This window comes from Cydia pomonella, chromosome 4 (assembly GCF_033807575.1).
Source record: "Cydia pomonella isolate Wapato2018A chromosome 4, ilCydPomo1, whole genome shotgun sequence".
NCBI classification, from domain to species: domain Eukaryota; kingdom Metazoa; phylum Arthropoda; class Insecta; order Lepidoptera; family Tortricidae; genus Cydia; species Cydia pomonella.
Window position 1 is genome coordinate 25812980 of NC_084706.1, and position 22228 is coordinate 25835207.

Genomic DNA, 22228 nt, shown 5'->3' on the forward strand with positions numbered 1-22228 from the left:
AATAGTAGTTTTATTAGTTATGTTTTTACCTACTTTTATGGCCTTTGACTCATTTAACTGAATTAAATGATTTTATTATTATTCTATATGTACCTACTCTTATACAGCGAGCTACCCGAGTTAATATATTATAATAATATTTCCTGTTTAATTACGCCTCTTGTCACAAAAAAAATCTGAAGTGGGTTTTTAAAGTGCATACATGAGATCGCTACACTAAGGATAGTAAAGAACGTTGGTCCTAACATAGAACCCTGAGGAATTCTCATATTAACGTTAAGAATATGTATCAAAGGTTTTTCAAGGTTCAGCTAGTTTCTTTTTTCTCGAACATGGCCTATATTTCCAGAATTGCATGGACACATTATGAACACAATTCATTCATAAAGCGATCATGAACTTTAGATACTGGGTGTACACGCGATTATTCATTGCGGTCCTGCTATAGTAAGATATAGCAATCTTCTATAACGAGAAATTGTTATAGATAGATATCACTATCTATTCTAGACGATAATAAAAAAAATATTACGAAAAAATGTAATTGAACCTCTATAACATTAACTATAAGAGAGGAAACGTATCTCTTAAATCGATAACTTGAGACGGTGCACTCGGCAAGCAAAGTGAACTGGTAACACTGGAAGGAAACCGGAGAAAGTACTGGACTGTAGGTATATAATTACTGATATTAAGGTACTGATACATATATTTACTTGTCTTTGCTCTAAATCACATGTTATATTTAAGAAGTCATTCGTTTTAATAACCAGACAAGCGAGGTATATGTCGGCCAAATGTCGGCAAGCAAAACGTTTGAAAAACCAACCCGACTTAAGTCAATGGGGGTTTTTTCTCGAATACGATTGGTCATACCATCTATGTTACGTTTCATTCTCCGAGTTGCTCAGGCTTTATCACTAGACAACGGGAGCTCTAGTATTCTTAAGCTGGCCATACACACTAGGGTATGCCTACGCAGTTTTGCCTGTACAGTTCAACTGCACAGGCGAAGCTGTGTCGGAAACTGCACAGCCGAATGCCACACACGCTCCGTTTTACCAACTGTAAAACTGCGCAGGCATACCCTAGTGTGTATGGCCAGCTTTAAAAACGTTGTTTATAAAATAACTAAATTAGATGCAATAAACCCATAGTTGTATTACCCCGGTTGACCTTACTGCTTTATAAAAAATACCTGCTCTTTCATATTTTTCATAAGGCCATTGTAATATACCTAAATTTAAGAATGATATCTTTATCTTTATCATATTCGGTTAAAACCCCAGTGTTTTAAAGACGCATCGAGAGACACAGGTGTTGAGGTACACATGATTGTCCAAAATCAGCTTCGTTAATACTTTTGACACTTTGATGGAACATACGGCTCAACCAACTGTAAAATTTTCCTTATATTTATTTAATAACTCTAAAGTAATGACATAAAGTTTATTTTGAAATGAATACAGCTTTCCAATTTTTAGTTATCTCATACTACAATCCTACACGTATTTAGGATCATTAATTAACGAAACGCATATTAAAGATGACATACACAACTACTTGCTCCTTATTAAGCACATCCATAGACCTGTCAATAATATCTTAAGTTTAACTTTCACTAATTTAATAGATAGATTAGATGAAAACAGTAAAATTTTATGGTCCTGAGAATTAAATGACAAAACAGCATACATTGTGTGCATGAATGTGAATAACCTAAACAATGTATTGACGAAGATAGTACAATGATCGGAAGTACAAAATACTGCACATTAATCAATATGTAGACAGACCCCAAGGCAAGTGTACACGCTCAAAGGGACCTTATCAGAAAAAAAATGATTATCTCCAAAATGGAGTTAAATAGAATACCGGTGTCTTTGACAAAGTTATATAATTTAAGCTCAAGAATGCACCCTTGAAATTAAAGGAGATTAATAAAACACGATATAAGTATATACTAAGTTGCTTGCAAAACTGTTCGATCTTATCCCAACGCAGCCTAATATAATTTATAACCGTAGTAAATTGGCACCTGTAAATATTCTCGATTATTTAGGGCAGTAGCGGCTTATTGCCTACCAACCATTATTAGCCGTTTAAAGTTGAAACTAAAATGGTATTTTAAAAGTAATAATTAGGTACAAGACATGAAATCACATGTAAGGATTACGAAAAGCTTAGGGCCTAACATAGAACCTTGAGGAATCCCCCTATCAAAGTCAACGATTAGTACCTATCAAATGCATTTTCAAGATCTAGTTAGTGTTTTTTCTCGAACACGGCTTATATTTGCATACGCCCCGATGCATTCCATGCACGTCACGCACTGCACTTGCAACGCTTGCTTTCCCCGGTCAGCTGCCATGTGGGCCGGTGAGGCAACTAATTGCACTGATTGGTCAACTTGTTAATTCAAACTGTGTGCGGAGAAGCGAATCAATTAGGCTAGAAACACAGAATAGTTAATGGTGGTTACTTCTATTTCTGAATGTCTTACAAAGCCTAAGTCACGAATGGCCCTTGTCCCTAACGTGATGGTATACACACACAAATGGACACGGCTATTGTAATAAGTGCAAAAGCTGTCTTATCAAATCCTTTATTACTTTAAGGCCTAGTAAGCTCGTGTTCTTCTCTCACTCTCACTGAGCGTAAGCGTGAGTGAGACGGAAGTGCGTGCCCGAGAGCGTAGATATCATGTTTCTTAATTTTAATAAAATTTGTATGTATATTTAAATGAAAAAAGTAATCGTATCGTTCGCTCAAACATAATACTGCCGATTTTTAGAAGCAATTCTCATAGCTTTTGTGCATCATTTGTTACACATTTTTAAAGTGCGTTTTAGACCTATGATCGTGTTTTTTTTTCTACTTAGCGAAACTCGAAGCCGTATTATGACCCAAAAAGCACTACGACTTCTTAAAAACTCCGTTTTCTGAACCTACTGCACCTGTGTTGTGTGTGTACAGATAAAAAACTTTAAAACGCTTGAATAGCACGTGATTCTTTTGATAAAAAATACCATTAAGTTTTCTTAACATGCCTTAAATAGCGGTCGAAGCGAGCGGGAGAACATCGGAATGGTTTGTCAGAGTACAAATATGAGGTTAAATGCTAGACACAGCAATTGCAACCCAACACTTCTATATTTGTAAAATATTAACGTAAAAACTGTACAAGGATGCAGAAATGTTATTAGTGTTATTAAGATGCCAACTTCTCGTAATAGGAATGTAATGCTATATAAATATGTTAAACTACTTCACAGTTTTCCGTTTATTAATATAAACAATAATTCATTGAAAAGAATGTGTTCTTAGACTCACTTCAAACTTTCATAGTAACAAATATTGTTTCTCCAGCTCGAAAAGATTCTCTTTATACTTCATCACTGGTATGATGGTCGTTCTTGTCAACGTGTCCGTCACTTTCAATCGCACAGTGTTAAAAAGTGACAGTTATTTTATCACGTGGATATAGCCATCCATAACACGCCTGCAGAATTCGTTACGGTCTATCTACATGAGAGGCAAAGTAATGTTGGCTGGTACAATGTACTCTTGAATGATAAACATTTAATAAAGTTTATAAAATTTGATTTGTAACGTTTTACAGTAAGCATTTTTCTAGCGTTGGTCTGGAAAAAAAATCAATCGGTAGAAAAGCTGAATTTAAACCTCGCGTCTTAATTTAAGATCCCCTGCAACGAGCAACGCTCAAAATTCCATTTTTTTAAATAATTTGATTGCTCGGGTGTCACAATTATTAACACGAGGTGATAAACAACAACTTTGCCCCCTTGTAAACATAACTGGTACACTAAATACCCTATTTTACTTAATCTCTTCCTTTCCTACCGTTTGTCCCGGTTAATTGCCACGGCTCATGGGAGCCTGGAGTCCGCTTGGCAACTAATCCCTAGAATTGTCGTAGGCACTAGTTTTTACGAAAGCAACTGCCATCTGACCTACCAACCCAGAGGGGAAACTAGGCCTTTAGGATTAGTCCGGTTTCCTCACGATGTTTTCCTTCACCGAAAAGCGAAAAGTAAATATCAAATGATATTTCGTACATACGTTAACACGAGCCGGGGCATGCTCTTACCGCTAGGCTACAAACGCTTTTTTTGTCATACCGCTAGGCTACCAACGCTTTTCTTTATTAAATGCTTTCTTGATTTCGTTCTAGCACCGTTGCGGAAACTGCTTAACAATTTTATCCCCAAATTTGGCGTAGAACTGCTATTTGATCTTCCAATCCAGAGGAGAAACCAAACAGGTCAAGTTTGGCCTAGTTTCCACGCAATTTTATCGTTCAATGAACATACAGTGCAATATGCGTGAAAGGAATTCAAGAAAAAACCCTGTTTTTTAAGTTGGGTGTCGTAATTCGTACAACGGATATTTTTAAACTGGAATAGATGTCATAAAGTAAAGACCCGGACCCGGGTACGTCCTTAAACTACGTCCAAAAGAGAGGTATGGGCATTGTGAATGCCATCTCGCTTTGTGTGGTAGGGCACAGCCAGTGGATGTCATTCCAGATCTAGAGCAGAGCCCAACTGGGGAAGTACCTCCACCTTACAGAAAACAGCAACCAAATAACACTAGACCCTACTCATAGTGTTGTGTTCCTACCGGTGAGTAAGGTTGCCAGAGCTCAATGAGGGGGGGCGGGTTTAGGGTCGGCAACGCGCATGTAACTCCTCTGGAGTTGCAGGGGTACATAGGCTACGTAGACTGCTTACCATCAGGCGGGCAGTATAAAAAAATAAAAATAAGTGACCAATCCCTCCAGTGGTGGAGGGATTGGATGCGGCGACTTCAGCTCACACGACTTACGCCTTGGACAACAACAAAGACACATATTTCTCGATTATATGCAATATATATTATGGATATATAGGATAACTATAAATTGATTAAATTTTAAATCGGCCCTTGAGGCATTGTACCAAATAAGTGTTGTGCGAAGAAGCCGCCAGCTCTCCGGTCACCAGTTACGTCAACCAGACCCTATGGACCTAGAAATATTTACAACATTTTGAAACACCAGGCGTCTTTGACTAAGTATAGAGCGAGCAGTATATGCTTGTACAGTCAGGGACTTTTATTGAGGTAACCATTTAGGGTTCAAGCTAATTTTGATGTCAATACTAACGGTATTCTTGTCCAATGTAAAGTGACTCCTCAATGGCTTAGCATTTAAAGTCCGTGACCATACCTAACTACTTAAAAAACACAAATCAAAATAAATATTCAATAAACAAAATTTTTTTTTCCCTAAGTTGTACCGGATCCTAACTAGAGCGTTAATCAGGGTCCGCTTTCCTACTCGCTTTTCGCCACTTTGCGCGATCCAGGGCGTCCTCTCACGTGAGCCCGTTACAGGGCTTCAACCGCGAAAAATCGAAGTTCGTCAATTGCGGGCTTTTTCTCTGTCATTCTAATTAGGTCTTAGTGCGAGTAAAAGAGAATGATCCGCGCAATTTAGGAATTTCGGTTTTCGCAGTAGGCCCCCTGGTCGTGTCATTTATTTATTTATTTATTTAATCTTTATTGCACAATACATGAAAGGACAAATGGCGGACTTTGGGGGATTTTTATGGCATTCACGACGACGAGTACCTTGACTCGTATTGTCAAGTTATTAGAGGTTAGATTTGACAAATCTGCGCGCCATCTTGTATGACACAAACTGTACACATATCTGTTTTCACGACATCGAGCAGTCGCTACGTTGAACGGGATATTTTTATAAATTATTGCAAAGTGCATATCTATCTTGGTTCAATTCCCTGAATTATGTAATCTGTCGCAAGGCTGTTCGTTTTTAATGTCGCAAGGAAAATCCTGTTTTCTCTCTCAGATGTAGATCACTGACTCATTCAGAAGGGCTTGGTTAGTACCAAAGACTAGTAAACATTTAAGACATACAACCTCCATGCCTTTTTACTATTAACATTTTAGCTTTATACATATAAAATCACCTACTGCTTTTATGACTTCTAAACGTAAAATCCAACTTTCCTGGCCGCTGTTATATGCAAAAAAAGTACAATTAAAGCATAATAAAGGCATATTTACAATAATTTGATGTATATCAACCATAGCTATGCCCCTACGTTTGATATTTTCACATTTTTTTTAATAATTGTAAAAATTAGGAGCGAAAAATAGATTTCCTACACATTTTCAAATGCTCCTCTCTTATAATAATCAAAATTTTGAAATAAATCAAACGTAGGGGCATAGCTTAGCTTTTGGACGTACTACACGCAACGGGCCTACGGGTCCCTCCGGGTCCAATATAACAACGCGTTCCGGGTATTGGTGGGGCTGCCCCGCTCTGTAGCACCAGGAATGTTTGTTGAAGCGCGCGTCGATTGCTTTTATACAACTATGCGCGAACGATGCACATCCCTGGTGCGCCGGGTGCGGCCCAGCCCCAACCCAATCCTGCGTTCGATTGCCGAGGTTTGACTGCCCATATTTGAGGCATTGTGATGATATGCATGTTTTTAGAAGTATCTATTATGTCTAACCACTAAGTAGGTGCTTCTAGAAACATAGCTGTCTTAGTAATTATTTAGTGATAAGTTTGTACATATTAACATAGCTGTAAGTGCATACTAACATATTTATGAGTCTAAAGTTACTTGAATTAAATGATTAAATAAAAATAAAATAGCTGGGGTTGATATACAACAAATTGTGTCAAAATATTTTCAATAATGTGAATATCCAGAGGAAAATGAGGACTTCGTTTGTATGAAAAGGTGATTTCGAACGGGTCCTCCATTTTCGACTTAATGGCGCCATCTAGTTATAAAATTGTTTTTACGAGTTAAAAATGGTTTAATTATGTCTAATAGACACACTTTATTTATAGACATTGTCTATAAATAAATACGGTTAGTCAAATCCAATTTTCGAAATTATTAATAACAGTAGCTTGACAGTTTTCGTAAATAAATAAAATGTTAAAATAATATTTACTGTTGTGTTTTTTATGGGGCTGTCAGTCTTCTTTATTTACTAGACTCTGATACTAACAAACACACCAACTGACAGTGCACCTTATGTATTTACAACAAGATTTACAATTGTTCAGCAAACAGTGTACGATAGAACAGAAACAGGTTTAGTTCGAATACTAAGTGAGTCCTAGTCGCAACGATGTAATCTAGTTTTAATAACTTGAAATATGGCAGTTATTACAAGATACATGAAATTACTTGCAAAAGTTTCTTATGAGAACGAAGTGTTTGATGATTTTAAGCATTTAAAAGTTCATGCCAGTAGGGCTAAGATGGTCGGCTCTTTATCATTTGTCACTATACCTGTCACTTTCTAACAAATATGTAAGCGCGAAAGTGACGGGCACAGTGACAAGTGATAAAAATGAAACCATAATACCGCCCCTGGATAAGCTAAGTGAATCTGCCCCCAGCGAGTTTTATCCTGGCATGGCCTTTAATATCTGTAAGTAGGCCTCAAGGGCTCTTTTATAAGTCAATAAAACATATATAATGACGACCGGTTTGACCTAGTGGGTAGTGACCCTGCCTACGAAGCTGATGGTCCCGGGTTCAAATCCTGGTAAGGGCATTTATCCGTGTGATGAGCATGGATATTTGTTCCTGAGTCATGGGTGTTTTCTATGTATTTGTATTTATAAATATTTATATATCGTTGTCTAAGTTTAGTACCCTCAACACAAGCCTTATTGAGCTTACTGTGGGACTTAGTCAATTTGTGTGATAATGTCCTATAATATTTATTTATTATTATTATTTATAATGACATCATATAGTGACATGAAAAATACATAGAAACGTTACAGGTACAACAGCCAATACCTGCGTAGACATTACATAATAAATATCTAAAAATAAATAATCAATACAATATAACAGAGATGTCTAGCCGCTATGGTTAACAATACATTATATTTGGAGATGTAGAAGGTCCCCAATGTCAGAGTAGAGTAGTAATAAATACTAATAAGATTTGGAGGTGTAAGGGTTCTCCAAGCGTCAAAATGAAATTATATGAAATGATCGCATCAGGAGTTGATATGACCGATTGGTTATACGTAGAGCAGATCTCAGACTAATATTTGAGTTATGATGAACAATGAAACAAAAACGACGTTTTCTTAAATCGTCTATTTTTTGTCTCTTTGTTAACTTAAACACCCTGTAGCTCCTAAAGTATTGATCGTAGAATAAAAATTAAAATAACCGAATTCGTAGGAAATTTTATATTAAAATGTTTTGTCTGAAGTAATTATAATGGTATTTGTACAGATATTCAAGATATGAGCAAAAGTCTTTAAAAGGGTACCTTCAACCCCCCCTACGCCCCTCAGCACAACTCCCACCCTCGAGGGCTTTTAGATTGTTTATCTGGAGACCACAAGGTATAACTATACTTATTTTTGAAACTACCCGAATCATTTCTCTTGATTTTATTAATTTTCTTGACCTATTTCACACAACTACAAATGACAAATTTATTTCTCGATAAGGAGACCTTTTTGACGTTTCTTGCAGCAATGCAGTAGACTGCAGAGCTGCCTTGGTTTATCTAGGATAAATTTGCTTACTATTGTTCCAATAAAAGTTAAATAAATTCGTTTGTTTCAGCGCAAGGATGCGTGCGGGGGTGTGGTGCGTGGCGCTCGCCCTGCTGGCCGTCGGCGGCGCTCTCCGACCCACACAGGTATGTTGTCGGCCTTGTTTATACTAATTGTATCTATAAAAATAGAACTACTGTTGGTTTATGAATATCATTAACATTTATTCCTTCATTTCGTAGCCATTGGTCCATTCCTCCATTCATTCAAAGAGAATTTGATATTTAACAAATTTGACACATCAGTGAAAGAATAAGGAACATCGTTCTAAAGGTTTTAATCATATAGGGACCGTGCGCGTTGGAGGGTCTGCCATCTTGTGGCCTGAATCGGAACCATAAACATGCACATTTACACGTCACGTGTTTTCTTGTGCATAGTAGGTTCTGCCATCTTGTGGGCTACATCGGAACAAAAAACATCACATTTACGGCTCGGGCCAAAAATCTGACGGCTCGTGTGCTGCCTCCTACAGTTCATGCACGCTCCCTATATCAAAAGATGCCAGTAATTTAAAGCTGACCACTGACTAACAGTCCGCCGGTCAGTTGTTCGGGACTGTCAAATTTTTGTTGTAACTGACAAATGGCAAATGGGAAGGTGAAATTGGGCCGACCTTGCTGCGGAGTCCTAATTCGAGTTTCAGCTCGCGTAGCCAATATGCCAATCTTTAACCTGGTCTGCGCTCTAAAGCCCGCCGGGTCATAGTCAAATATTATTAGAAAAACCAAAAAACTGACGGATCTTTTTTTGACATAAGTAGGTAACCGTAAACCAGAATTCAGCTCGTAAATCTGTCTCTAAACAATAATTTAAGTGTAATCCACACTTATTAGTCATAAACAAAAGACCCTCGCATGCACATTCAATTCAATTCAATTCAATTCAATAAGCCTTTATTTAACAATCTTATTAACTAGTTTACAAAATATAATAAACATCTTATTTCCTAGTTTCACTTATCTTATACTGTAAAAAACTATTATTATATATCAATGCTCAGTTTCAGACATCGGAGTCGAGATTGTCTTGCTTTCCAGCATAGGCCTCCCGCAAGTTTCTCCAAAGTTCCCGATCATGGGCTTTCCTCCGCCAAGGCACCAGCAAGAGCTTTGAAGTCGTCTTCCCATCTTCGTAGATGTCTATGATTTTTTCCCCACATTCGTATGCACATACCACGTTTTAACATAATGATCACTCGTTACTCGAATTAACAATTATAATTCTAAATATCACGTACAAACTTGCGTGCGCGTTAAATTGACTGTTACCTTCTTGAAATTGTCGTATCTCTTTATCATTATCTTGAAAGGAGAACCTTAATTCGTACATGTTACGGTTACTTTTCGATAGTAAGTAAAACTCAAATATGATTTTGAGAGAGTAATCAACTGAATAAATGAAGATCAGAGTAAACGGCCTATAGAAAGTGGGGTTGTTGCTCTGGCTGTCACAATAACCAACGCGCAAGAAGAAATCCAGTATTAAAAGCGTCGTCCGAATTCTTATAGATTTAAAGGATATCAAGGTCATGATACTCTGGTTTTTCTGATAACTGGACTCAACAGTATTATCTATAAAGTTAACTGGCAATGCTACACCTTATTGCTAAGACATTAAGGTCCTCCGATGATCAGTTAAAAGTTCTGGTAGTATTTTAATTTGGAATTTCACTGCGTTAATTCATTTGATATGGCCGATACGGTTCAAATATGATTAAATCAGTGTTTACTGTTATGACATTCTGGTGAAAACGTTACGTATTCTGAGATAATTGTTATTTACGGAATTTGCCGTATTGTGTTCTAGAAACGGGGTTTCGAATACGTTCATGGGTTAAATTCATTCCACGAATTTGTTAACCATTGTCTCGAACTAATGCGAATATTCTGAACTGCAGGTACCTATAGGAGTTCCTTTTTTTGCAACACAAATTAAATTCGGATACGCAAAATAAAATGTGTGTGCACGGGACAACCCATGGATTACTTTTTTTTTATACCTACTACGTTGGTGGCAAACAAGCATACGGCCCACCTGATGAAAAGCAGTCTCCGTAGTCTATGTACGCCTGCAACTTCAGAGGAGTTACATGCGCGTTGCCGACCCTAACACTCCGCACCCTCGTTGAGTTCTGGGAACCTTACTCACCGGCAGCTTCTATTTTCTGCATTTTTTCTAGAGTTTGTCTAGTGTCACGGTTTTTTTAAGGGGAAAAACAGCTGAGCCACTTTTCAGATTTGAGAATTTTAGGTACATATCTCCGTCGCGCTGACGGGGGGGCTCCTAAAATTTACGGTAAGGAAAACTGCAGCTTAGGCGATAAATCTTGCGTAAAAATCTCAGAAATCGAGGTTTTGTTCTCGACATTTTCCTCCTCCAAAACTTAACCAATCGTAACGAAATTTTGGGAACGGAATGAGAAAGAAATTATCTGTGTCTGACCGTTTTGTTTTTGCGTTTATTGTGGCCGATTTTGTATACAAGGCGTCTTTATTTGGCCGCGGTTTTAGCGCTGTTTAAAGTAATCTAGTTCTTATAAAAACAAGAATACCAAAAAAGCAAACCGTACAAGACACAGGTAGTGGTAATATAGAACTCATATCAAAAAAATATTCATCTAGGGCCAAACTCCAGAGACTTTTTCCATACAAACGTTCTCGACATTTACACGTTTGTATGGAAAAATTACCACTACCTCATGTTTCCCTTTAAGAGTTGGCAACTCGTGTTGATACCCCGTATAACATATAGAAGAATATACATACATACATACATACATACATACATACATACATACATACATACATACATACATATATACATACATACATGCATACATACATACATACATACATATATACATACATACATACATACATATAATCACGCCTATATCCCGGGGGAAACGAATAATACTACCATAGCTTTCGCGTGGAAACCGCCTGATGGAAGCCGTGGCTCCGGGCGTCCTGTACACTCTTGGCAACGGTCCGTCCTAAGAGAGCTACGAGCGGTCGGGTTGAGCTGGAGCGAGGCCAGAAGACGAGCTGAAGATAGGAAGTCGTGGCGCGAGCTTGTGAAGGCCCTTTGCACCTCTGGGGTGCCTTAGGACAACAACAGCAACATATCCCGGAGGGGTAGGCAGAGACCACGGATTTCTATTTGCTACGATCCTGACATACCTTCACTTTCATAACATTCCTCATACACGCTCGCCAGTTTAGGGTGCTCTTGAACTGGCCTTTCTTCAGGATTTCCCCGATTTACTTCATAATAAGTTAATAAGAGATTTTCTACACTTTTTTCCTAGCTGTCTACAACTGGATTAATGTTCATACTCTATGAAACATAAATCAAAGTAAACATCATTAACTAGACTGTCCGTAAAGTATTTCCATCGTCCGTACACTTATATGAATTTAAACCGTAACACGAAGACGTAAGGTCTATCAACGGTTAATAGTGTTGCTGTTAAAAATGATATGAATGCATGTATACTTTCGATTATAGCATGACCAATTGCGTCCGAAAGCGAGTACATTTATTGGCAGTCATTGCTATTACACAGTGTTATTTACATTCAAAATATAAAACGGATTATCGGTAGGTATTAGGTAGTTAAGTACTATAGATGTGCATTGTGCAAGTCGAGAAAAAAGCAGTAATACCCCCTATTTGACTGCACACCAATATGAACAATGACATGTGCTTGGACACTCACACACAGAGATGTCTCCAAATTACAGCCCGCTGATCTTTTGGCCCAAATCCAAGCCGCAAAGAAGCGGGAGGGCTGAACCAACCACCCGAAAAAACCAACACTATTTTAGCCTTTTGGCGCTAATATCTAAAATGCATCTAAAATGTAGAATAAACTGACGCCTGCGGTTTCCGGACAGACAGCACAGACCTCTGGCGTTGCAGGTGTCCATTGGGCTACGGTTATTGCTTCCCATACCATCAGGCAAATCATCTCCTCGTTTGCCTCTTGTATCATGAAAAAAAAGGATAATAATGATATTTAGGGCCACCCCATACTAGCGTCTATAAGCGTCAGCGTCTAGTCGGCGCTATGGAAAATGACGTCGCTACGCAGTTGCGCCAACGTTGCGTCGAGCAGCAACAACGTTAATGTGGGGTGGCTGTGAGAGTCAATATTTTGCCCTATCTATGATTAACAGATAAAGAAGTTTTTGTGGCAAAATAAACTGTTTGACAAAATAATATATCGATATGTCTGATATCGATGTTACCTTAACGTTACCTTTATACATAATATTTTCTGAACTGAAGATAGCTACCGCAAAACAACACGCTCGACACAAAACTCTTCTTTAATATATTGGTCGTTTTCTATTCTTTTAGCACTGTATACTACGGTTTATGTTTTTATTTTTAAGTACAAAATAAATATAATAAAGAAATTATGTAAAGATTTGTAATTAATTTTCAATTTAAAAGCATGTAGATTTTACATTTCTTAATTATTAATCTATGTCTGGCATATCGATAACAGATTTATCGGTGTAAAATTTTCTCAAACACTCGTTTTTGCCACAAAAACTTCTATATCTGATGATTAATATAGCACTAGGTACTAGCAGAAGCATTTCATGGTATAAGTGGCCCATTCATGTGCCTAGGTACGTTATTACTGATTGCGATTCATAGCAATTTTGTTTGACATTACGCGAACTTAAAAGACGCTTGCGTTTAGGTAAATGGCCGTATTTCACCTACATGCTGGTTTAGTTTCGGCCCATTTAGGTTATAATGTATTATCTTCAACTAACTTTTAGGCTAATAGAAACTTCATAATTCCGTGTTTAATTGGACGATGGCGTGTAGGCCCGCCAAGCTCTTGAGAGACGAAGCAAAATTTTAAAAATGTAGGCCGCAGACGTGGCCGTTTTATTTTCCTCCCGCTGCGGGAGTTCGGAACACGAAGGGATAGGTTGTATTATTGATTAAACACCACAGGAGATTAGACGGATTTTTTTGCCGTGCATGGTTTGCCCCAAACCGTCTGAGGAATAAATACTATTTTAGTACGCTTGGCAGTTTCAGCTATATTTCAAAAGGGATCACCTTAAACAGCCATTAACTGCTAATATTTGAATGGCAATAGAATCATTATAATATCAGCCGAAAGAGGACGCCTAGCTAAGATGACAATCGAAAACTCCAAACGAAAAAAAAATGTATTGGGGCTAGGTACAAAAAGTCATGTATAATAATTCAATGTTTTTTTTATAACAATAATAACTGCAGCAATAAATTGCTCTGATATTTAGATTAAGATGATATTTGTAAAATTTGACGATTTAAAAGTGCTTGTTGCTAGGCCTATTTGAATAAAGAATATTTTGACTTGACTTGACATGAGACTATTTCCAGATATAGTTTATGTTATAGGGAGCTTTTCAACGCAACGAAGCTTGCTGAGTTGCCTAAGTAAGGTACGAGATTGAAAAGCTTGATTTTATCATAATTTTGTACAATAGGTTTTCTACTAGTAATCTAAATTAATACTTTTTTTACTATTAAACCTAAATAATTAATGAACATTGCTAATTATCTCAGTAGACAAAAGACAAATGCGCGAAGATACGGCTTGTGTTGTAGGTATTTAGACAACGATTTATATATATTATGTAAGTACCTAAATAAATAAACCTAAAAAAACCAGAGCACTGGTGGCCTAGCGGTAAGAGCGTGCGACTTGCAATCCAGAGGTCGCGGGTTCAAACCCGGCTCGTACCAATGAGTTTTTTAGAACTTACATACGAAATATCATTTGATATTTACCAGTCACTTTTCGGTGAAGGAAAACATCGTGAGAAAACCGGACTAATCCCAACCAGGCCAAGTTTACCCTCTGGGTTGGAAGGTCAGATGGCAGGCGCTTTCGTAAAAACTAGTGCCTACGCCAAATCTTGGGATTAGTTGTCAAGCGGACCCCAGGCTCTCGAATGCCGGGACAACGCGAGGAAGAAGAAGATGTAAGTACCTAAATACATAGAAAACACCCATACTATCAATATACAAAATTCTGCAACATTTGGCAGCCTCGACCATTACAAAACGCATCATCAAGTCAGCGCAGCTCCTCAAGCTAGCGTGCAACGTGCGGTCACCGCCTGATACATGTACACTTATAAGTATTGCTCTCAACATGGCGAACTTTTGTGAGCTCCGTTATTATATTTTTAATCTTTCAACGTCATATAACTAAATAACTAGGTAGCTTCTGTCTGACGATTAACAAAAACTACCCTTTGTCCTTTCCCGGACTATTTCCATACCAAATTGTATCTGCCGTCAAACGTGGCAACATTAACTTCTGTAGTAACTTTAACCATTACCGAAAATTTGTCTGTTAAAAAAAAACAATTCGATGGTACAGCCAATTTTTTTTTCTTAGTTCGGCATTGGTCCCATTATAAAAGTTGTTCAGTATGAAAAGTCAAGTGCAAAAATATGTATCGAAAGAATTGTTTCATAAATATGGTACTACGCTCTTAATACTCTGAAATAAGGTGCTATGGGACATATTTTTGAGTAAGATGTGTACACCCATATTTTTAAACTTGACTGAACTATAAAGTTACTACGTGGAGTATAGCTTGTGGTTAAAATTTCATCCTGTATAAGTAAATCATAATTTTTTATTACACAAGACAGTACAAAAGACGGACTTATTTATATTAAGTGTCAAATATTCAATATCAGCTTCTTATACCATATACCATATCGTAAGGTTGCCACAGAAGGTAATGTTACCACATTTGATGGTAGGTAATTAGGTATATCTGTTCAGTTGTTTAAGCGTGCAGAAATAACAGTCAGACAGACAGACTGAATTACTTTCGCGTATATAATAATAGTAGGGATTGAGCGAGAAGGAGGTTTAAACACCCGGTAATCCCTGTTTGTATCGAATTTTAAATTTAAATCTTGTATTGGTTTAAAAGCGCTGGTGGCCTACTGGTAAGAGCGTGCCACTTGCAATGCGGAGGTCGCCTGTTCAAACCCCGGCTCGTACCAATGAGTTTTTCGGAACTTATGTACAAAATATCATTTGATATTTACCAGTCGCTTTTCGATGAAGGAAAACATCGTGAGGAAACCGGACTAATCCCAATAAGGCTTAGTTTACCCTCTGGGTTGGAATGTCAGATGGCTGTCACTTTCGTAAAAACTGGTGCTTACGTCAATTCTTGGGATTAGTTGCCAAGCGGATCCCAGGATCACATGAGCCGTGGCAAAATGCCGGGACAACGCGAGGAAGAAGAATTAGTATCAAGTTAGAAAAATCTAACCACAGGGGCCAATTTCTCGAACGATATTAGTCTAATATTATTAGTGTGTTGCCATGGTAACGTATACGACTTGACAGTTCGTGGACTAATATTATTAGTCTAATACCGTTCGAGAAATGGGCCCCTGTTTGAATTGAACTCGGTAAGCAAATGGAATAACAGCCATGATTACCTGCTATTGGGGTTCACCTCAATTGGTGTTTAGCGTTTTGAAACCGTCTTTTAATGCCGTTTAGACTGAAAAGTTGATAGATATATCAGTAAACTCAGCTCAGTGTTACAAAACGGAGATTTAAAAAAAAATATTACTTTATGCATACATAACAGGCCAATTCGAACGTTCAAGACATCAAACCGGTGCGGTATTAGAATGATTTGAATCATACATTTTTAGGGTCCGTAACTCCGTCTCTCTGACAGATGAAATTTTTACAGATGTTTTATTTCTGTAGCCGCGATAACAAAACAGAATAAAATAAATATTTAAGTGGGGCTCCCATACAACAAACTTGTTTTTTGCCGTTTTTTGCGTAACGGTCTGGAACCCTTCGTGCGCGAGTCCGACTCGCACCTGGCCGGTTTTTTTAACCTACTTCACCTTGATGAAACTAAAATATTAATACGGCTGAAGCCGGAAAACCATGTAAGTATAGTATAGACGAAATAAAACTGACATAACTGTCTGACTGAAATATCAGGCAGGATGTATTTTAAATTCGCTATACGTCTTACAGGCTTAAGAATTAGATCTGTATTAGTTATGAATATAATCTGTCAGTATCAAAACTGACATTTATTCATGACATGCATAACTAATCCAGGACAGGTCAAATTCATAACCGTTTATTTAAATGAGAATACGCCTATTATATTCCGTTCAAATCGTTTTATTTCGTGAATAACTATTTCAGTCTGAAAATATACATATGAACGACAAAGTGCCAAAAAAAATATTAATATTATTTGATATTAAGGGCCACCTCACTCACACTAGCGTCTTTTGAGCGTCGGCGTCTAGTGAACGCTATGGAAAATGGCGTCCCTGCGCAGTTGCGCCGACGTTGCGTCGAGCTGCAGCCATAGAGTTGACTAGACGCCAACGCTCGGGAGACGCTAGTGTGGGCGGGCATTTAGAGTGTATACATTATTTTGCCTCTAACTCCGTCTCGATATTTAAGACCTGTACGTCATGCTGTCATGCCATTAATGATTTTATTAAGTTGACAAACCAAATATCTCCGTGCCGCATTTGACCTATAGTTGACCTTCGGGGTATAATTATAATTAGTTCGACTTATTATCAAGATCCGGTAGCTATTGACAGTTGATCTTGATACTTTAATATTCTTTTGTGTGTATTATGAATAGTATTTTATTGAGCTAGAGTAAAATGAGTGAAATGGTAGCGGAATAGCGTAAAATACCGTACTTTTAATTGTTTTTTTTTTCTTATTAAATGAATGTTAATTATAAGATGTAATGTTTTGAACAGATTTGTCCCGTCGACTTTTTTGCCGGTCCCATATTGGGATACCCTCCTCCAATTGAGGGAGGATTTAACTCTTCTCGGGTCAGAGGTGTAGGGTTAGAGCCGGTGTAGCTTTATTTGATATTCATAAGCACATTGTAATATACTTACTTGAATAATAAACTATCTTTATATTATATATTTATCTTTACCTTACGTGTACGGTTTCTTTTTGAGCGTAACGTGTAGATAAGTCATACCTACGTACCAGCATCAATAAAAAAACAAAGGCACGAAAATATTTTTTATTTTCTGAATTTTCTGACGGACGTTTATCGATAAACGATTGCCATCATGGCTATGGTAGCAGCCGTCGGAGCGTTTCCAAAGTTGTAAAATTTCTACAGGATAAAATGTATATAAACATATTTTTATATACACAAATTGACTAAGACAAACGATAAGCCAAGAAGGATTGTGTTATGGGTACTCAAACAACGATATGTATAATATACAAATACTTAAATAAATCGAAAACATCCATGACCCAGGAACAAACATCTGTGCTCATCACACAAATAAATGCCCTTACCGGGATTCGAACCCAGGACCATCGGCTTCATAGGCAGGGTACCCACTAGGCCAGACCCGTCCTCAAAACAACAAGGAATCGATAAGGTTATGTTTGCATTGAATTTGAAATCAAACATAGCCATAAATGTGAAACTTCTGTCAAAATGTGCAATTTATGATGACGTTTCCAAATAGACAGAGTATACGTGACTACATACACGCGACAGTGATAAATATAGATGTCAGACAGTGACAGTGAGAGTGTTTTTGTATTCGTTTGTCAAGTAGATACAGAGACACAATGTTACCTACAGAAAATAAGCTTGACATTAACACTTCGGACTTCCGGTTTGAGCGCCATCTTGATAGTCACGCCTTGTGATTCATTCCTTTCTGTTTTGCTCATAATGTAATGTAATATCGATAGCTTATTATACAGTAAACTAATGTGGTAGTGTGTAGAGAATGAAGAAATAATCTTGAAACGCGTTTAACCATCGTTTTTGAGTGAACGGCCGGTAGTCCACGTTCCACGTGCTACTTTTACAGTCCAGCTATCGCTTTATAAGAGCTAATAAAATCACCATACACTATCTTGTATATATATAGACGATATCTACGTTTCACCTTTACCCAAAGATTCCTGATCGCATTCTAAAATAGTACTCTAGTACCATATTACTGACAACCAACAAGTTATAATTGGCTCAAAACAGCACATATTACAAAAGTTACGTTACGTTAATGTTACCGTAAGAGCGGGTATTGAGAACAGACTCGGAACGAATTCTATTGCAGTCTTTCTGTGTCAATGGCAATGGCTTTTTACACGATTCCTAGTTTTGATAGTTTCTAGGGTAAATCTATAATTAGCAGTGTTGACATCTTTATATTATAAAACACTGTTATTCGAAAATATAATTTATCCGAAAATCGCGGGACACTTCTGGATGAGACTAGCACAGGACCGGGATAAGTCGCGTACACAAAGAGAGGCCTATGCTCAGTAGTGGGCGATTTAAGGCTAAAATAGTACATTACGATACAAGTGCGAAAAATAGGAAATTCGAAACGAGTGGCGATAAATTAAAACACGACCGAAGGGAGTGTTTTAAATCGACACGAGTTGCGAATTACCTATTCGCACATGTATCGTACAACGTTTTACAGTACATATGGCCCTTTAAATGTTCGACACAGTAACGTAATATGCTACTTCTCGCACTAGTGCTATAAAGTAGCCCCATATGTACTGTAATAAATATTATAGGACAATCTTACACACATTGACTAAGTCCCACAGTAAGCCAAGAAGGCTTGTGTTGTGGGTACTCAGACAACGATATATAATATACAAATACTTAAATACAAAGAAAACACCCATGACAGGAACAAATATCTGTGCCTATCACACAAATAAATGCCCTTACCGGCATTCGAAACCAGACCGTGAGCTTCATAGGCTAGATCGGTCGTCAAAATCGGGTAAAATGATGATGAAAATGTATGACTTTAGATTAATAACATGATAGAGGACCAAGCCGACTCTACGTGGGATTTGCAACGACAAAGTGTGGCAATGTGTTCATTAATGTCAAATTTGTATGAATATTTGACGTATATAATGATACAACCTCACTTTGTTCGGTTCAAGTCGGTGCAACTAGGCGGACTATACAGTCTGCAGCAAAAGTAGCCAAACGAACGAGGTTGTTCAGGTTATTTTGAACACCTAGCCTACTTAGACTTCTTCTGTTGATTGTATACTTGTACACTTGACGAAATAGAATTATTTATTTGCCAGAATACGTTACAATTCGGTCTTAAAACAGTTTCAGAATCAGTATTCAGTCGACATAAAGCCAACATGCAAAATGTTTGTAAATTACATTTACTAGCAGAGTAAATAAGCTCATCATCATTGCAGTTTTCCAGTTCCAATATGGGATCGCTGAACTGAACTGGTAGTCAATTTTCCGTTACATATTGTTGTTATTGTTGAAGTGTCAATACTAAAAAACGTCTCATTCAATACAGTTTTATATTTATTTTAAAGAGTACATGCTCAAAAGATGACACTAATTGTAAACTTGCTTAACTTAAGTACCTACACGATTATCTGATAAATTCATCCACTCGTCGCACATTACAAAACCTAAGTTGCATTACCTCTAACCTAGCTATTATACCTACTTATACATTTAGCAACTCAAAAAGTCAAAAGTAAGAGTACCTAACAATGCCGATCTTATCACGGTCACACGCGGGTTCAGTTTTATTCCTTTCATTTTTAAATGCAATCGGTGATTCAATAAAATGAAAGTATGTTTGCCAATTCTCAGAGACGTTTGGAAGATTTGATATTTTAAATAACCTCTCGTCACATAAAGAAGTGGAATGCGCTTTAGGCTGAGCCTTATTTTATATCGCAGATTCGCCACAATTTATCCAGTCGATCTGCCATTTTAACACGAAATTTGTTAGGTTGATTTGTTAGTAAATTAATCAATGGAACTGGCTATTGGAAAATACTACTTTTGCCGCGTAGTCTAAGAAAGACCCCACATTAGTTTGTTTCCCAATAAAAAAAAAGTGTTTCCCGAGCGTCGGCGTGTAGTCTCAACTCTATGGCTGCTGCTCGACGCAACGTCGGCGCAACTACGCAGCGACGCCATTTTCCATAGCGCTGACTAGACGCCGATGCTCAAAAGACGCTAGTGTGGGTTTTTTTTAAGGTGACATTCTGATATCACCTGCAGCTGCTTAACTATTGCAACATCATTGATGCGCCGTTAAGGCCGCCGCCGTACCCGTCAATTCCCTTGATAAAATGAGTGATTGGACGTTATAATCGCGGCACTAACGCGGCGGCGAACGTCTCTCATTGTATCAATCAAATTAACAGATGCAGAGCCGAGTCAAGGCCGCAGCAGTAATGTCGCAACAGTAATGCAGCTGTAGTTTTTTTTTTTTTTTTTAATACCACGACGGTGGCAAACAAGCATACGGCCCGCCTGATGGTAAGCAGTCACCGTAGCCTATGGACGCCTGCAACACCAGAGGCATCACATGCGCGTTGCCGACCCTAATGTCACAAGTATCCGCTACTTTTGATGCTGATTATACATTGAGAATTAACAGACACAACGTTTTGTCACTTTTTGAATGAATGCATAACAGCATATTTATCAAATTATACGCCTCGCAAACAATCAAATGTTTGATATTAAGAGAGACCCCACACTAGCGTCTTTTGAGCGTCGGCGTCTAGTCAGCGCTACGGAAAATTGCGACGCATCACGGCGCAGTTGCGCCAACGTTGCGTCGAGTAGCAGCCATAGAGTTGGTTAGACGTCAAAGTTCGGGAGACGCTAGTGTGGGGTGGCCCTAAGTCGTTCAAAAGTAGGTTAACTCTAGTAAAGTACAGGCGCCTTAGTTCATTAACAGTACGCAGCTGGACTGATTTAAATACCCGGCCATTATTGGTCGAAGGTGCAAATTAATAGGCCTTGAGGCGGGCCTACTGTAGGCAGTTTACTAACTTGAATGGAATATTGACTAGGTATACCACAATATTACAGCAATAGTGAATATCAGTTACGTTAAGGTTTATGAATCTTATATGCCAAAGAAAATTTTCAATAATTGCTAAGTTCTCCTAACCTGCTAGTATGCATATCGAGTCCATACTTGAAGTCGCGCTAGATATATGGAGTCGCGCGTGAGAACGCAACTCATACTAGCCGGTCTGAAATGTTATCGGTATTTTCTCTGCACATTTATTACCAAACCTTCTTAAAGTTAGTTTCGCATTCTGATGAAATGGTCGCCTATACAAAAGTGATATAATCAGCTTTTCAATTTCGTACCTTACTTAGGAAACTCAGCAAGCTTCGTTGCCTAAACACGGTACTCGATTTTAAAGGTCTTTATTATATCACGATTGTATAAAGTACCATTAAACTTACAAGGAAAGGTACCCAACTGTCCGGTTACGATTTTATTTATATTTATATATGATCTAGAGTAGTCTAAAATAACAGACACGTATTTTTTTTTAGCTGCCCAAACTCAACCTATTGGGAGAAATTGTCCTCCAAAGTACTAAAAAATTACTAAATCTTCTAACTCCTATAGAAAGTGATGCTCAAGCAACTTGCTAGTTAATGGCTGGTTTGAGTATATGTTTGAAAGCAGCAAAAAATAATGAACACG

At 37.8% G+C, this 22228-nt stretch overlaps 1 protein-coding gene across 9 annotated transcripts in view; it reads left to right on the forward strand.

The window, feature by feature from the left end:
* LOC133517350 (mucin-2-like) overlaps window positions 1-22228 on the forward strand; it is a 170143-nt gene that overhangs the window by 28196 nt on the left and 119719 nt on the right. For all 9 annotated transcript variants that reach the window (XM_061850640.1, XM_061850638.1, XM_061850642.1 and 6 more), the window contains one exon: window positions 8658-8733. In XM_061850640.1, the coding sequence (XP_061706624.1) occupies window positions 8665-8733 (69 nt within the window). In that variant the 5' untranslated portion in view covers window positions 8658-8664. The remainder of the gene's footprint in view (window positions 1-8657; window positions 8734-22228) is intronic.